Source organism: Martes martes (assembly GCF_963455335.1).
Source record: "Martes martes genome assembly, chromosome: 3".
Taxonomy (NCBI): domain Eukaryota; kingdom Metazoa; phylum Chordata; class Mammalia; order Carnivora; family Mustelidae; genus Martes; species Martes martes.
The window spans coordinates 140,238,836-140,256,949 of NC_137890.1; the positions used below are offsets into that span (position 1 = coordinate 140,238,836).

The 18,114-nt window shown below is 33.2% G+C and overlaps 1 protein-coding gene across 1 annotated transcript in view; it reads left to right on the forward strand.

Annotated features, from left to right (window-relative positions):
• Window positions 1–18,114, forward strand: part of BAZ2B (bromodomain adjacent to zinc finger domain 2B) — a 426,011-nt gene that overhangs the window by 337,897 nt on the left and 70,000 nt on the right. Inside the window, exons 16-20 of the mRNA XM_080798618.1 lie at window positions 4,324–4,534; window positions 10,118–10,210; window positions 10,326–10,387; window positions 15,343–15,408; window positions 17,087–17,152. Coding sequence (XP_080654744.1) covers window positions 4,324–4,534; window positions 10,118–10,210; window positions 10,326–10,387; window positions 15,343–15,408; window positions 17,087–17,152 — 498 coding nt within the window. The remainder of the gene's footprint in view (window positions 1–4,323; window positions 4,535–10,117; window positions 10,211–10,325; window positions 10,388–15,342; window positions 15,409–17,086; window positions 17,153–18,114) is intronic.

Genomic DNA, 18,114 nt, shown 5'->3' on the forward strand with positions numbered 1-18,114 from the left:
AAAGTGTTGGTGATACTCAACTTAAAAAACAAAAACAAAAACTCAGTAACTTGACAAATAGATTACTCAGTGAATTGACTTTTGGTGGACTGGTTTATTTCTTTTACTTATACACTCTTTACCCCCCAAATTAATTAGCATGTAGGTATATAAAATCAAACAAAATGGAATCAACAAAAGGAAAATAAGGACAAGTTATTATATCCAATTGAAGCAAGAATAAGACTTGAGAGTGCATTTCATTAAAACCTGAACATGTTGCTGGCAAACCACAGATGAACTTAGCCGTCAGGAAAGTATAGGATCCTGGGTAGACAATTCAGTGTCTATAAGATAAAGTGAAAACAGACCAATTGCTCATGAGACGTCCAACTGTACTTTAGAGTATCTTTTATGAAGAGTAACAGAAATGTTGGGGGGCACCTGGGTTTCTCAGTTGGTTAAGCATCTGCCTTCTGCTCAGGTCATGATCACAGGGTCCTGGGATGGAGCCCCACACTGGGCTCCTTGCTCACAAAGGAGCCTGCTTCTCCCCTGCCTACCACTCCCCCTGCTTGTCCTTGCTCTCTCTCGCTCTCTCTCTCTCTGTGCCAAATAAATAAATAAAATCCTTAAAAAAATAGAAATATGGAAATACAAAGTCATATTTAAATTACAGTTCATATCATTTTTTAATTTCTGAATATAGAAAATATTTTAAACTTACTCATTTGAGATAAATGGTTTTTTAAGTTGTATTTAGTGTTTAAGGTATAAAATAACTAAGAGAAATAAATTTTATCTGTAGGTTTTCTCAGTATTTTTCCATCCTGTGTCTTCGCTTTGGTTGAGAAGAAAACCTCACTACTTTAATCACCTTTCTGGTTTCCATTCAGACTTTTCTCTTTTACATCCAGGTACTTCTCCCTCCTAAGGGCCAATATAGTCACATTTCTTTCCAGCTCTAATTCTTAAGCCCTAATTCAGACCATCATTATTTTATAGGTGGACAATTCAGACAATTTTTTGTCCCAACCTCTAAACTTTTTCAAATGTTTTACTACTCAGCATGTGGTCCTTGCATTGGAGTAGTGTGAGATCCTAAGTTAAAAATGTTGGTCCTTTTGGGGAAAAGATTCTCATTTACCTTTAGACACTTCTGTGCCTTGTACAAAGTAGGTGTCTCAACAAATGTTTAAGTAGTGGAAACTTTTTATAATACATGACAGTCTTACATGGCACTTTTATAATGCATTGCACTGTATATTGTATGGTGTACTTATTTACTCATCTTAATTATTTTGTTCAGTCTTCTGAAATAAAACATAAATCTTTTTTCTTGTCTCTGTAGTATATATAGAAATGAAGGTGTTATTGCTAAAGATTGAAATTATTAACTCTTGAAAGCAGAGTTATAATGATAAAGTAGACCTGATCTGTCACCGTGTCCATCATGTTGATAATTATTTTCTTTTTGACCACATCTTTTAAATCTTTGTTAAGAAAGATTATTTTCAGGGAACTGTTTACGCTCTTAGTCTTAGAAATTAAGAAAAAATAATAAGCTAATTCTCTTTTGATGCATAATTTCTTATTTCTTGACAAAAAAGCTTATAGCATATAAATCAGGTGATATAAATTGTACTTGCTTTTTCTGAGGAAAATCTTATTGAGAAAACTCCTTTTTTCCCCCTTCACAATTATTTTGAGTACTCAGTGAATTAAAGCTGTAATTTAAGCTTCAGATTTTCCTAACAGTTCCATTTCTCATTTTCTAAAATCCAGGAGTCAGAAGACTATATATGTAGCACAATATATGCAGGTCCCTTGGCAAGTATTTACTTTATAAGTGCCAAGAGCAAAAATGTAAATGATAATGTCACTATATTTGTCTGGTAAATTTTGGGCACCAACATAATCTATTCCTCTTTTGACACAGGTATATTTACCTAGCCAAGTAAAACATAACTATGTAAAAATTGTAACTGGATAAAAAAGATAAATTGATAAAGCCCTTTAAATCTTGGCTACAGTTGACTTTATTATTAATAAGATACTTTAAAAACTGAATGCAGATTCCTCTACAGACTCTTTTATTAGTCTCTCTCTTCTACTCCAAGTGTCACGAATGTCACTTTTATATTTTTCAATTTATGTGATGCATGCTGCCGTGGTGCCTAAGAGCATAATAGAAAAAATGAAAACCTAAACTAATCAAAAGCTTCCCATACTGGTGGACATAAAATTGTTTTGATGGCTTCCTTCTTAGTAGATTGTGGCATAAAAATGCAGTTTTTAGAAACATTGTTCCTATTGACTTCATTTGAAATCTCAGGAAAAAATGTTACTTTCTTCAGAATTAACTTTTAAAATTATTTTCACAGGAGAATTACTGAGAAAAATTATATAGATATTTTAAACAAAAATATGGACTATTTGCACTAGTTTTTTGACACAGTCCTGCTGTGACATAATCTTGGCCATGCTTTCATGGCTGAAATAGTGTGATCAGTCAATTACGAAGTACAAAAACATCTTGATAACATCAATTAAGTACATGTAGTGGTTAAGAGCACAAGTTGTAGAGTTAGTCCCAGTTTTGAAATACAGTTCTGTTCCTTGTTGCCGCTCTACCTCCAGGAAATTATTTAATCTTACTGGGTCTAAATTCATGTAGGAACAATAAAACTCACCTTACTGGTTAGAGCTGTTGAGAAGATTAAAGTATATAATGTATTGAAAATGCCTGGAACAAACACAGTGCTTGGAATGTGGGAAGTAACTATCATCCATTACGGTAGCACGAGTAGTATTTGTATTTTTACTACCCATTGAATGAGATATTCATAGTCTCTTGGCCCCAGATTAGGAATCATGGCATAAAATGTAACTCAAGGGCTTTCTATTGTTTTTGGTTGCAGACTTGCCTACAGTGAGTAGTTCAAGCTAAATTCCTAGTTTAAGATTCTTTTGAGAAAAAAGCATATTTTAAAAATCCTTAACCTTCACACTGAAGGAATTATCTCTTAAAAAAGGAAGTAAGAAATAATAAAACAATTATTTTAGAAGGGTTATTTTAAAAGGATGCTTTTCTTATATCTGAACATATTACTAAGGACAATAGATAAGGTTATATAACAGTGTATTTGTTTTGACGGACATATGGTGGATAATAAAAACCAGATGTGGATTGTATCTATGCACCAACCAGGATTATTCCTATAATGCACTAGTGTTATGCTGTTGTATGTGTTCCTTTTGGGGGATTTACAATGAGATATCTGAAATATTTAATATATACCATGTACCCCATCATCATCTTTAGAAATTATCATGTGCCCAATTGTTTTATGCCTCCAACTACTTCTACTTTTCCATAATTTGCTGAAGCAAATCTAAACATTTTATGTCATCTGTAAGTTTTTCAGTGTGTATCTCTAGAAGATAAGGACTCTTGTTTACTACAAGAGTACCATTATCACACTTCAAAATGATAATTGCTGGATATCATCAAATGTTAGGCATTGTTCACAGTTTCAATTGTTCCTTAATTATCATAATTATCTGAAGTTTATTTGAATCAATATCTAGATAAAATGTATTTGATACATCTATTAAGACTCCTTAAATCTTATAGTTGCTTTTTTTTTTTTAACTTCTTAAAATTTACTTATTGAAGAAACTGGGTAATTTGTAGAATTTCCCACAGACTGGATTTTGCTGTGTGGTTTAGCATACACTTCTTATTCTATTTTTCCTGTAAAGTTATAGTAAATAGGCCCAGACTTGATCAAACCTAGACTTGATTTATTTGGGGGGGGCATATTAATTTATAGGTGATGGAGTAACCTCCATCAGGAGGCTGATGTCTATTTGTCTCTGTTTCTGGTGATTGCCAGCCATTCACGTTCAAGTCTTAGATCGATGAATTCATCAGGTATTGCACGATGTTGATATTCTAACTTTTACATTCCTCCTTGATTTATTAGCTATACTATTTCTATAAAGATAAACTTCCTTCTGTTACTTGGATAGCTTCATGATTGGTTGAACTGATAACACATGAAAACAATCTATATAGGTGTCATCACAAAACTAATATTTTCAAATATCTGCCAACTTTATGGTCATTATAGTTCAGAAATGGTGATTGATATATCTCTATGTGTTTATAGATATATATGTTTATAAATATATGTTTATAGATACAGATCTCTCTATGTATTTAAAGTTGAAGTCATTAAAGTAAGAATACCAGAGATTGACCTAGAAGTTTCTGATCTGTTGATCTCTTATGTTTATTTTGTTTTTAATATATTGTTTCTATAAAATGTTAATTAAAAGGGAATGCAGTGGTGTCTTTTGAAAGAAGAGGATGTCATTCCCCGTATCAGGGCAATGGAAGGCCGTAGAGGAAGACCACCAAATCCAGATAGACAGCGAGCAAGAGAGGATTCTAGGATGAGACGTCGGAAGGGTCGACCTCCAAATGTGGGAAGTGCTGAGTTTCTAGATAACACAGATGCCAAATTGCTAAGAAAATTGCAAGCTCAAGGTAAGAAATATAATATATACAACACTGTAATAATCATACTAAAAAAGTCTGTGTATCTCTTATGTTTTTGACTTAAGAATGATTGATACTGCTCTCACTTTCTAAAAAGTAGATATTTCTGTTAGAATAAAAATGAGAAAATAAGGAATCCCACTGGTAACTGGAGTTCTTTGATTAGGTAAGCTCCTTTCGAGAGCCATACTCATAAACACATCATACCCTGTGTGTTTAGAACTACAAAGGTGGGGGATAAGCTTTTAAGGCTTGCACAGAAAGGGAATCAACCAGCACTTGGCACATGCCTTAAGGTTGTGCCAACATTCTGGAAATTCTCCTTTTAACAGCTCCCGATTCCTTGAGGTGGTACAAGGGAATAACTCCAAAATATGTGGAACTCTGGAGTAAATTTTCAGTCAGAGAACTCCAATTACTGGTAAGTAACCCCAGTCTTTTTAGTTTGGGTTCTTCTGTAGTCTGGATACATCACATGTATTTTCAAAATGGCCAACTAATAGATTTAAATCAAAAAATATTTATTTTAAGATCACTAGAAAGTGTTACTTATCAAGCACAAAGTGCTTATAATAACCTCAAATATATTGTAACTCAAAACTACACATAAATTATCAACATGAAGTTCCCATGCTATGCCAGACACAGAGAAAGCTGACTAAAATAAAATAGTTCTGTTATGAGTTACTAGTTACAAATGTGAATCCTCTTAAGGCTATCTGAATATACATCAGTACATGTGTTGGTGTCTTATGGTCACAAGTGTATATATATGAAATAAAGGTTTAATAATACAAATAGACTTAAAAACTAATGGGATTTTAACTTCCTTTATATATTTTTTCCTAGAGGAAAAGCTTGACTTATTTGCCTTTATTGTAAATACCATCATAATATTGACTTCTTTGTTGCTGCTTTGTTTTTATTGTAAAACAGACACCCACAACAAAAACTCATAGAACAGAATGCTTTACAATAAAATACTCATTCTCACTCACTTTAAAATAAAACACTCTCATGAGTGGCATCATTATTAACAGTTTTTGTAAATACAGAAATGTGTACACACACTCATATACATATATGATACAACATATATGTTCATACACATGTGTAATATGTTGAATTACATATATCCTTTTTCATTTCTAAAATAAATGGATTTATATTGTACATCCTATTCAGCCTGCTTTTTTCCACTTAATTTATCTTGAATGTCCTAGTGTATCTGCACTTAAAAATCAACCTTATGCATTTAACAGCTGACTACTGAGTGATGCAACGTGTACGGCTCTACATTCAGTCTTTTTTGATGACTCTTTGCGCTGTTTCCCCATTCTTTGCTATCACAAACAGTCCTGCAGTAAACAGATGTTACATATTTTATTCATATCCTTCTATGAGTATGGCTATCTATGTATAAAATTGTAGAGATAGAGTCTTTGAATCAAAGGGTATGTGCATTTTCAGTTTTTGTAGATAGCAGGCAAATATTGTCTCCAAAAAAGTTGCACTAATTCCTACTTCCACTAGTAGCATATAAATTAACTGCCCAGCATATCACTTATCGTTGTATAACTTTTTCTCTGCCTTAGTATGTTAGTGAATTTTTTTTTTACTTTATTTATTTATTAATTTAAATGATCTCTACACCCAGCATGGGGCTCAAACTCATGACCCCAAGGTCAAGAGTTGCATCTCTTCTATCTGGGCCAGACAGGCACCCCATTTGTGCAATTTTTATGTTATTTTATTTGGATTCTGTTAAGATTTCCATCTCCCCTGAATAGTTACTAGTGAAGGCTGTAAAAAAGTTATTAACAGATACAGCCATAAATGATGAGTTTTTAAAATTTGTATTGCCAATAATCCACTGACTCTTCTGGAGAGTGTATAAAAGTGTTGAGTATGTATTGTTTGCCTAAAAAAAAAAAAAAAATTAAAGTTAACTGATACCCAAAGCATGGGTTCTTCGTGCATATCTTGCATATCTAATACAAATACTATTAATATTTAGTATCTATAATGGCACCCTTATGGGGTGCCTAGGTGGCTCAGTCATTGAGTGTCTGCCTTCGGCCCAGGTCATGATGATCGAGCCCCGCATTGGGCTCCCTGCTTAGCAGGAAGTCTGCTTCTCCCCCTCCCACTCCCCCTGCTTGTGTTCCCTCTCTCCTTGCTTCTGTCTCTGTCAAATAAATAAATAAAATCTTTTTAAAAAGTAAAAAAAATAAAATTAAATGGCACCTTTATATTTGCAAAATTAGCTGAATTTTATTTAACCATATAGAAGCTAATTATTAACTTTTACCCTAATGTTTTTTCTCCCTCTAGATTTCAAATTGGTTTGTATTCTGTTACATCCCTCTCCCTTGTTGTGTCATGCATTTTGCAAGTTCTTTACCTTTGACCTGATTATGTACATGGTTTCTTCTCAACATGTATATAACAGTTAAATATTTAACAGTAATAAATAATTATTATTAATATTTAGAAGCATAGATGGTAAAATATTCATGTTTTTTCTTGGGAAGAAAGGAATGAATCACTTTATCACCACTTTCACTTCTAAAAGGCTTCTAAAGTAACAGTTTGAGGGGGTTATATGAGGGGATTCTAGAAGTTTCTGTTATATATTACTATCCTACTAGGCCTCAACTAGACTGTAAAACTGGACTTAATTTGAAGAAAAGTTCGGAACAGTAAAATAAATGCAAATTTTGTACATCCAAGCATTATGAAATGAGAGCTCTCTAATTTCTCAAGAGAAGAAAAATAAGAATGAGAGGGTTTCAATATGAAAAAGATTTTTAACCTAATAAATAAACTTGCCAAGGCCATTAATACCTTAAATTTTCTAAGATATCAGATAGTACCTTTCCATTTCATGTATCATAGAATCTGAGATGCCTATAGTCATTTCAATGCACAATTATTTTAGGATGTACCACGAAGAAAGAAAAGTGCTGCCAATTGTCAGACACATTCTGATTTTAGACTATATTTTAAAAATGCATCTTAGTATCAAAGATATGTGGTATATCTAAAATATCCCTAATCGTGTGTGTAACCTATTTCAAAAATAAACTTTCATCTTTGAAATTTAAATGGGTAATTCTTAATCCATAAAAGATATTTTCCAAATTGATATCTCAAAAGTTCTTTAAAATAGATAATGTATTCAGCAACCATAAACTAAGTAAATGAGAAGCTATTAGGAGAAGTTTATTTCTCAGCGCATAAGTGAATTTTCTAGGTCTTCTAACTCATTCTCCTTCCTCCATAGTGTTTAACTTTTAAAAACATTTTCAACTACTCATAAAGTTTAAGTTACGTGAATTTTTAATGATGAATAAGAATTTTATCCTCCTTGCTAAAGTAAAAAGATAAGGGTTAAACTTTTAAATGGTTTTCTGTCCTAAGGGTTTAAAAATAAAAATTATTGTTTACTTGTGTGGGGCTTGGAGCTGGCAAATATATTCATACATAAATACACACTTAAATATAACATTTGTTTATTATAAGCCAGACTTCTATTTGAGGCTATCAGTTAAGCTTGAAATAAAAGATCATACCTATGCCACATTTTCTAGGACACATTTTTTTTTAATCACTTGACACATCTTTATATTTTAAGGCAGACTTAGATCTTTACAGTAGAGTTGAAAGCTTTCAGTTCTTAAATGTTAGAAAAATAGTCATATAGTACTATCAAAGGTGAGAACAATATCCATCAGGTGTATTATTATTAGAGTTTGCTGATTCTGCAACCTCTTATAGTTTTTTTAATTTCCCAGGGTATTTAGTGAACAGAAGATCCTTTTTATGTAGCTCAGAAGTTTTTGATGATGCTTATGACCTAGTATTGAAAATAATTGGAGATATATAGATAATAATAGTAGAGATAATAGATATAGAGATAGAGATAGAGATAATAATAATAGAGATATATTTTAGCATTATCTTCCATTTCATCTTCCATTAATAATTCCAGTTTACTAGATAGAATTGGACCCTTTACATCCCATCTTCTTTTTTAAAGACTTGATAGAAAATCAACCATAGTAACCACGGTCACCTCAGCTGTTATAAGGACATAGGGTTAGGTTTTATCTAAAATCTCAAGTCATTCAACTTTTCTTAAAATTTTTTAGAACTAGTAGCATATAGACTGGGAAGTCAGAAGGATCAAAGTTTATATCTTGGCTTTGCTATTTAATCTTTGTGAGCCTTAGTTATTTCATCTGTAAACTGGGCACAATGTTGTCTATCTCATAGGATTGTTATGAAGTTTTAATACAGAAGTTAAATAAATGGCAGAAATTATTAGTAAATCTCAAGTAATTCAGGTGTTAGCCAGCCAGTCATATTCATTATTGAATATAATATATAGATTTTTAAAAACTCATCTGCTAAAAAGTTTAAAATAATGTCTAATATAAGTTGGTATTTTATGAGGGATACTATGATACCCCACTTTTATAGTTAAAAGTATTCTGACCAAGTTTGCCAGCAAAAGAAAGCATGACATTACATGCTTTCTCTATCAGTTACCTACTGCCAGAGTAATTCTGGGAAACAGCCAACCACAAAACTTCAGTGATGTACACAACACAGGCATTAATTGTTGCACAGATGGAAGCAGCTGGAGGGAAATTAGGCAGCTCTGCTGATCTTGGCTGGGTTTGTTCACATATGGGAAGTCAACTGACTCCACGTGTCCCAACCTTCAGCAGTCTAACCCAAACATGTCCTTATAGTAAAGGGCAAAGCACAAGAGTAAAAATAGAGTACAAGTATATTTTCAAACTTCTGTGTGCATCACAATTGCTAACATCCTGTTAGCCAAGGAAGATCACATGACTGAATTCAGCATCAAGGGACAAGAAAATATATTTACCTTTTGATGAGAGGAACTGCAAAGTCACATTGCAAATGACATGGAGAGAGGGAGAATGAACAGTTGGGGTCATTTTAATTATGTCAGTCTATCCCAGTTTCATACGTTTGCATTAAAACTTATGAGGACTCGGCTGTCTTCGAAACTCACTGACATTCTGTACTCTTTTTATTTAGGAGATTTAGACCCTCTCCTTTATAAATGAAAATGTCACTAGATTCAGAAATGTTACCATTTATATAGCTGATTGAGATAATGAGTTTTAGAGGGCTTATATTCTATTTTGAATTCTATTTCCTTTTTATATATTCTGTTATTTTTAAGACTGAAGTTAGATCACTATTTTTGCATATTAGCAGCTATTTTCGTACAAAATGGGGATTACATGAAATGTGAAAAAATATACTTAGATTGGCCTTTATAAAGAAGATTAAAAGAAGTATCATTTTTGTGTAGTTCTGTATATGGGATCATATCTGTTGAAATAATTTGGCAGTTTCTAGGGGAAATGGATATAAAATTTTCTGCCACACCATTCTCCCAGTTGGTATCTAACCTTGGGCAATTTTCTTAAAAATTTTGTCCTTCATGATGCTATCAGTTTCACACAGTTATTGGTTAGCAGTTATGTTAAGTTGTTAATAATATTCCTTGAAATTTGTGTGTTTCAGAAATAGCCAGACAAGCAGCGCAAATAAAGCTTTTGAGAAAACTTCAAAAGCAGGAACAGGCTCGGGTTGCCAAAGAAGCTAAAAAACAACAAGGTGGGTGATTTAAATGAAAACATAAACATGAAGAGTAAGTATTGGGAAATTCATAAGAAGTTTCTCCTCTTGATTCCTTTGTTGATGATATCTGTGCTTTGGTTTTTCACCATAGCAATAATGGCTGCTGAGGAGAAGAGAAAGCAAAAAGAACAAATAAAGATTATGAAACAACAGGTATGTTTATGAGTTGGGACTGATTTTTAAAACACAAGTGTTATGTTGGGGCTCTATTGGTATATGTATATATGTACATTTTGTTTCTGAAATAACAGTATTAATGTTATGTTACATAACATTAATGTTATGTATCTTAGAAAGTTGTCCTCTTGCATTAGTTATAATACATCTCATCTTTTTAAAGATTTTATTTATTTGAGAGAGAGGGAGAGAAAGAGAGAGCATGTGCAAGCAGAAGGAAAGGGAGAAGCAGGCTCCCTGATGAGCAGGGAGCCCAATGCAGGACCCAGGTCCCTGGGATCATGACCTGAGCTGAGGGCAGATGCTTAACTGACTGAGCCACCCAGGTGTCCCTAAAATTCACCTCATTTTTGAACAAAGTCTTCTACTTCTAAGTTTTTAGAAATTACCAAATCTCTAGTTTACCAAAAGTAAATCTAAGTATTTTTAATATCCTGATAGAGTTTAAGTGGACATCTTGAACAGCTTTCAAACTTTTTAAAGTAGCGTACCAGTAAATGAAGGTTATTGCTTAAATGTTCATATTTTAGTAAGAAAAGCTTGTTATGAAACAAAATGTGAGTAAAAAGTTAAACTCAAGTTATATAGAATTGGGTTTGTCCCCATTGCTTCTGAACACTTAAAAAAATTACTACTGCAGAAAACAAGAAAGCACTATTTCAGCATATCCAGTATTCTGTCTTATGTCTACAATATCTCTCCCCTATGTAGTTTTCAAGATTAAGTATAGTTAAATGAAGTGATATTTAAATTTTCATAGGTAAAGCATTACATGACAAGATATTCAACTTCATTTAAGGTGGGAGTGTGTGAACTACTCTGTCATCTCCACATCTTCAGATAACCATTAAAGGAGAAAGGCAAATGGGGAAACTACAATTCGTTTAAAATTTTTAACAGCAAGTACTTATTCTGAGTATGAAACAAAGTAAATTATGTCATTATATAAATACCTGCTAAATAAATGGGTTGGGCTGGATGTGATGATCTCCAAGGTTCCTCCCAGTATTGGTTAGGGCAGTGGAATTAGGGAGAGTTGATATGGAATGAGGAGACAGAACTTAGTCTCTGGTCAGGGAGCTGAGAGTTTAATATGGTCTCTGCTGCTTAATATTTTTGTAACCTTTGATTAGTTACTTAGCCTCTGTGTCTCTGTTTCCATCATGGTAAAGAAAATAACTGCATTAGCTAATAATTAAATGAGATCATGAATGTAAAATGTCTACCACAATGCCTGGCACAAAACAAATGCTCACTTTTTAAAAGATATAAAACACCAAACTGTATGGTGTAGTCCTTTACTGTAATTTAATATGGTTAATTGGAAATTTGAATTCTTTCCTTAGTTTGTTGATTGTAACTGCTAAAGACACTGTAAGACTGACTTAAAAATATCTAGTCTCATTACTACATTTATTCAAATATTATATACCACATATTACATATATATGTAAAAATAGTTTATATTTCATTTTAAGTGAAATACTATTTTTTTTATGGCTTATCCTATTTCCTGATGGCTAGAGACCCGTCAAATCCCATCCGTACTAAGTTCAGCTTTGTGATCCTAAACTCTTGAAGTGCTGCACCCTAAGCCTGCATAGTTTTTGCTGCTCATCAAAAAAGCACTGGGGTCCCAAGTTTCCAGCAACATTAATACAAATGAACTGATATTAGATATCCATCAAGACATTTGTCTGAGGCTAGTCTCATAATACCATTTGCCTTATCCCTTGTTGCCAACAAAGTGAATCAACCCTAGCATAGGTTTACTCACACAGTCAGTTATACAATGCCTATTTTATTTTTTTTTTAAAGATTTTATTTATTTATTTGACACAGAGAGAGAGAGAGATCACAAGTAGGCAGAGAGGCAGGGGGAAGCAGGCTCCCCGCTGAGGAGAGAGCCCAATATGGGGCTCGATCCCGGGACCCTGAGATCATGACCCGAGTCGAAGGCAGTGGCTTAACCCACTGAGCCACCCAGGTGCCCCTACAATGCCTATTTTATTTTTATTTTTTTTTTTAAAGATTTTATTTATTTATTTGACAGACAGAGATCACAAGTAGGCAGAGAGACAGGCAGAGAGAGAGGAGAAAGCAGGCTCTGCATGGAGAAGAGAGCCCGATGTGGGGCTTGATCCCAGGACCCTGGGATCATGACTTGAGCCAAAGGCAGAGGCTTTAACCCACTGAGCCACCCAGGCGCCCCCTACAATGCCTATTTTAAAGTCAGCACTAGATCTGGGATAAAATAGTAGCATGTGCTTCTTATCCTCTGGAATTTTTTTTTAAGATTTTATTTATTTATTTATTTGTCAGAGATCACAAGTAGACAGAGAGGCAGGCAGAGAGAGAGGAGGAAGCAGGCTCCCTGCTGAGCAAAGAACCTGATGTGGGGCTCGATTCCAGGACCCTGAGATCATGACCTGAGCCGAAGGCAGAGGTTTTAACCCACTGAGCCACCCAGGCACCCCTGGATTTTTTTTTTCCCACCTAGTAGACCCAAAATATCACCATATAGTCCTCAAAGCAATTTTCTGGAGGCTTGCAGAATCATTATTATGAAGTAAAGGAGCAAAAGCATTGAAATCTGACCAACTCTTCTCTGTATTTAGTATTTGACTTTAGGCAAATATTTACCATCCAGGAACTTCAATTTTTCTCTTAGGTTAAAAAAAAAAAGATAAATTCAACTCCTTTAAAAAAAATAATCAATTAAGATATTTTATGTTCAGTGCTTAGGTACTCAATATTATAAGGTGTCTCAATATTATAATTTATAAAAAAGGCTTATCTCTGCTGATATTAATGACAGCACTACGAAATATATGTACCTATATATGAATCACTTGAACAGCCAAGATGAAGTTCTGACTGAGTATACTTAAACCCAAGATTCCATACTTATCTCTGTGCTTAAGAGAATAATGAATGACTTTTGCTGACTTGAGAACATACCACCTTATAACCTTCTGATTAACAAAAGCAAAAAATTAAATCACAAGTAGGCTTTATTTAGGTCTCAAGTTCTAATCTAAATAAAGATACAAAATGTGGATCAAGTACAGCCTTCTCTAAGATTTAGAAATGAAATAAAAGATACACTTGGGTTTTTATGTTTGGCAAGCTATAATTAATATTCAGTACCGGGCACCTGGGTGGCTCAGTGGGTTAAGCCTCTGCCTTCAGCTCAGGTCATGATCTCAGGGTCCTGGGATCGAGTTCCGCATCGGGCTCTCTGCTTGGCAGGGAGTCTGCTTCCCTTCCTCTCTCTCTGCCTGCCTCTCTGCCTACTTGTGATCTCTGTCTGTCAAATAAATAAATAAAATATTAAAAAAAAATATTCAGTACCAAGTAAGATCACCAAAAGCAAAATTATAGAATGGGTGCAGTCTTCTAAAATCAGAATAGTAATTTCAGAAATCTCATTTTCCTGCAGTAGAACCCTACAAGGAATCAATAACAGCATGAGGGAAAAAAGGAATATGTTTAAAAATATTATAGCATAGCTTCAAAAGGTACACTAGCATCTGGAGATTGGAGTAGGTATTGTAATAGAAAGCAGTATAAAATATGTTGGTTCTAGAATTCCTAGGACAAGTACAATTTGCAAGTAGAACAATTTGGGTATTAAATTATGTATTCTCATCAGTGCCAACTTGGGAACTTCAGAGGGATTTATGAACATGAAATTGTTAACAGTGTGCTTAATAGCATATTGCATAAATTAAAAAATCACATGTAAAGTTCTTATCAAACTTTACATTATCATTAAATTCTGAAACAATAACTAGTATGTTAAATTTAGACAATGTGAACAACTAATATGTCATATGAATCATTCCTGAGAATGTTAAATTATAATTAATCCATTTTATTTTATTTTATTTATTCATTCATTTATTTATTTGAGAACAAGAGCACTAGCAGAGGGGAGGGGCAGAGAGAAAGGAAGAGGGAAAAGCAGTCTCCCCACTGAGCAGGGAGCCTGTCTTCGGGCATGATCCCAGAACGCTGGGATCACTACCTGAGCACAAGGCAGACACTTAACCAACTGAGCCACAGAGGAGCCCCAATAATTAATCCATTTTTTTTTAAGATTTTATTTATTTGCCAGAGAGAGAGAGAGTACACACAAGCAGGCAGAGAGGCAGGCAGAGGCAGCGAGAGAAGCAGGCTCCCTGCTGAGCAAGGAGCCCGATGCGGTACTCGATCCCAGGACCCCGGGATCATGACCTGAGCCGAAGGCAGCGGCTTAACCAACTGAGCCACCCAGGCATCCCTAATTAATCCATTTTAAGTAATGTTAGATTACTTCTGGATTTGGCTTATTGTAGTAATTAAAAGTAATGTCATGTTATCATGTTATTCACCATGTGAAATAAAAAATTATGATATTGTTAATTGTTAATAATAATCTATTACAATTATATAGTACTATATACTTTTTAAGCATTTTAATTTCATCATAACATAGTGAGTAAAGAGCAAACACCTGTCCCTATTTTATACAAGAGTAGTTATTTATTCAAGATCATGCAATGAATGTCAGTAACTCAGGACTAGCCTTAGGTTTTCTGACTCCTGAGGTACTACTTTTTCCTATTATTCTGACCTATATTTATCTCAGATTAAATATTAGTTATACTTGCATACAGGTTAAATGAGTTTAATTACCTTGCTTACCTGGTTTCTATATCCTTATTTAGCATTTGTACTTTACAAATTGTTTTGAGAAATTTTACGAAATCATATTAATTTAAGACATGAATATATATATGATGTTAAGCTAACTCATTGAGTTTTATATCCAGCATGGGCAACCTTTGTAAATGTGTACTTATATCTTAAATCATATGATTCCACTTAAATACTTTTCACCTATATATTTAGTTTATTGTCTTCAATTATCATTATTTTTTCTACAGGAAAAAATTAAAAGAATACAACAAATCAGAATGGAGAAAGAACTTCGAGCCCAGCAAATTCTAGAGGTAGAACTCTTAAGTTTGATATAGTTAAAGTAATATAGTTATATATCTTAAAGTCTACAAAAATAAAAATTTTACCCATATGATCTCTCACTCATACAAATTAATATGTTCATCAGAAATTCTCTTTAAACATAACACATAAAATAAGACCTTATCTGAACCTTACTTAGCAAGCTAATCTAATCCCAACAGTAAAAACGCAGAAAATGAGACAAAAGTGGAAAAAAAAGGAAACCTCTGAGCAGCCAGTATAGTTGTCAGGAAGTTCCTGTGCTAAAACTCATGTTCTTTACTTTAAGAAAACTCATTAGGACTTATAGTCAGATATTTACTTTCAATTTAGAAATAAAACATTACAAAGGTAAAAGTAAATTTTAAATGTAGAAACAGTTTAACTAGCTTGGTTTTCTAGTTTCTAATATATCCCTCTTGCCCTGAAGCTACTGGAATAGGGCTAGAGGACATATATTGGCAACAGCTAAAGTAATAGCCAAAAGACAGCAAGGGAAAATGCAGAAAAACTCCAACCTGCATATAAAGGGAATTCAAAAGCCTAGCAAGAGTGTGTAATTTTGTAGTTGAATAGCAAACAATTTTCAATACCTTAATGGCCAAAATACATTACTCTATCAAACTGTGTAGTATAATAACTGTTCAGAACAATGTTCAGAACAATGGCCCTGAGTCATCAGGAAAAAGCCAAATTGTGCTAAGTGTACTATGTTTCAAGAGGCATATGTCTCAAAATTATTTTCATCTAAAACTGTGAAAATAAACTTTTAATGTTTAAAAATTATTATAACCTTTCAGCTATTCAGGAAACCATTGCCATATAAAACAATTCCCTGAGGACTCCAGCTAGCTGAGGTTTTCTGTGTAGAAATATACACATATTTCCTTAACCATTTCAAATTAATTTTAAAACCCCCCAAATAGAAAATATGCCTATCTTAAAGTAAACTGACAATAACTACTGGATAGTTAAAAAACTGCTTGATAGTTAAAGACTTGAAGATTATAAAGCTCAAATTTGATAACATGATCTTGGTATTCAAAATATACTTCATGAAATATGTTTACTTAAAAAAAAAGCCTTTAACTAAACCACCTTGTACAGCTAGAGAAAATGAGATGTAATGTTTCCTTTAAATCATCTGAGTAATGGATTTCTTTATCTCAGATTTCAAGTGTTAAAAAAGAAATTTCAAATAAAGAGTACATGTGCATTTTAATGTGTTACTGATGTATTCATTAAATAACTTGCTTACCAATAAAAATCCAGTTTCCTATTTTTTCTACACTGATCGTGTTTTACTTTTAAAAATCAGAAAAAAAGACAATACATGCCACAAAATTGGTTTTTTTGTGATTGATTTTTAAGTCAAAATGACATCAACACTCAGTTATTTCAGACTTTTAACAGAGATTGAAGAGTAAAACTGACATACTCTTATGCGTTTAAAACCTTTTTGTATATCGTAACACTAATCTATATGTTAAAAATTAAATTAGTATGTTAAAATATAATGTTAACTGGGGGAAATTTGTAATTGTCTACATATATGTTACATACTGTTTTGTACCTTGTGAGACATGTAGCTCCATTTTCAAGTCTGAGATTATTTTCAAGTTGTAGTGGTGCTGTTGCATGACTTTGAGACCTGTTTTGCATGCACAGGCTAAAAAGAAAAAGAAGGAAGAAGCAGCAAATGCCAAATTATTGGAGGCCGAGAAACGAATAAAGGTTAGTTTAGATGAGAACCAGAGTTTTTATTTTTCAAAAATAAAAACTATGTGATGTTACACCAATATCAATTATATGAATAAAAGCTCTCCTCAATGTGATTATCTTAAAAAAATGTTTAGCGCAGATACAACATGTATATAATGTGTGCTTTTATTGTTTGTATATTGTATGTTTGTGTTTTTTTTTATTTCATTATACAGGTTTTATGTGATGCTTTGAGCTCTTTAAGTAGCAAACATCAAATCAGAAATGCAAACTATTGCATAATACCTGTATATAGTTTTGCTGAATCAAAATAATCTTCCCAAAGCTATTTTGTGTTGTTGATGTTTATGTTTCAAATTGTGTCCCAAATCTGACTCTCTACTTAGATTATAACTTGGTTAATGTCCAGCAACTGTTTGAGCTATTAAAAAGTGAAGAGCCTACCAAAACAAAAACCTAACTTGAACAAACTGTCACTTGCCAATAATAAAATTAGCCATTGTTAATTATTGTAATGTTTGGTTTTGACTTTCTGACATGAAACATTGGACCCCCCAAACCACACACACACACACAACTCCTCACCTTCCACTTTTTCTCATAATTAATTACTGAAAGAGGGCAGCTTAGTGATCCTGCTGGTTTCAGAAACAGACACAATTATATATCCTATAAAGCCAGGGAACTGTTAGTTACCTTTTCTGCATTGACTTTCTTACTTTTTCTTTAGATTTCTACCCCTTTTCATTGCTTAATATCATCTAGATTTTTATCTTTATAAGAATATTTACATTGATGACATTTGTAGAATTGCTTACATTAAGCCCGACCCCACTGGGGTAGTGCCCTGGATTATAGCTGAGCATGAAAATCTTAAACTGATCTCAGTCTGTTGTTATTTTCATTCATAGATAGTGTACAGAAATGATATGGATGCTGTTAAGGTATAATATAGTATATTTGGGAATTTATGT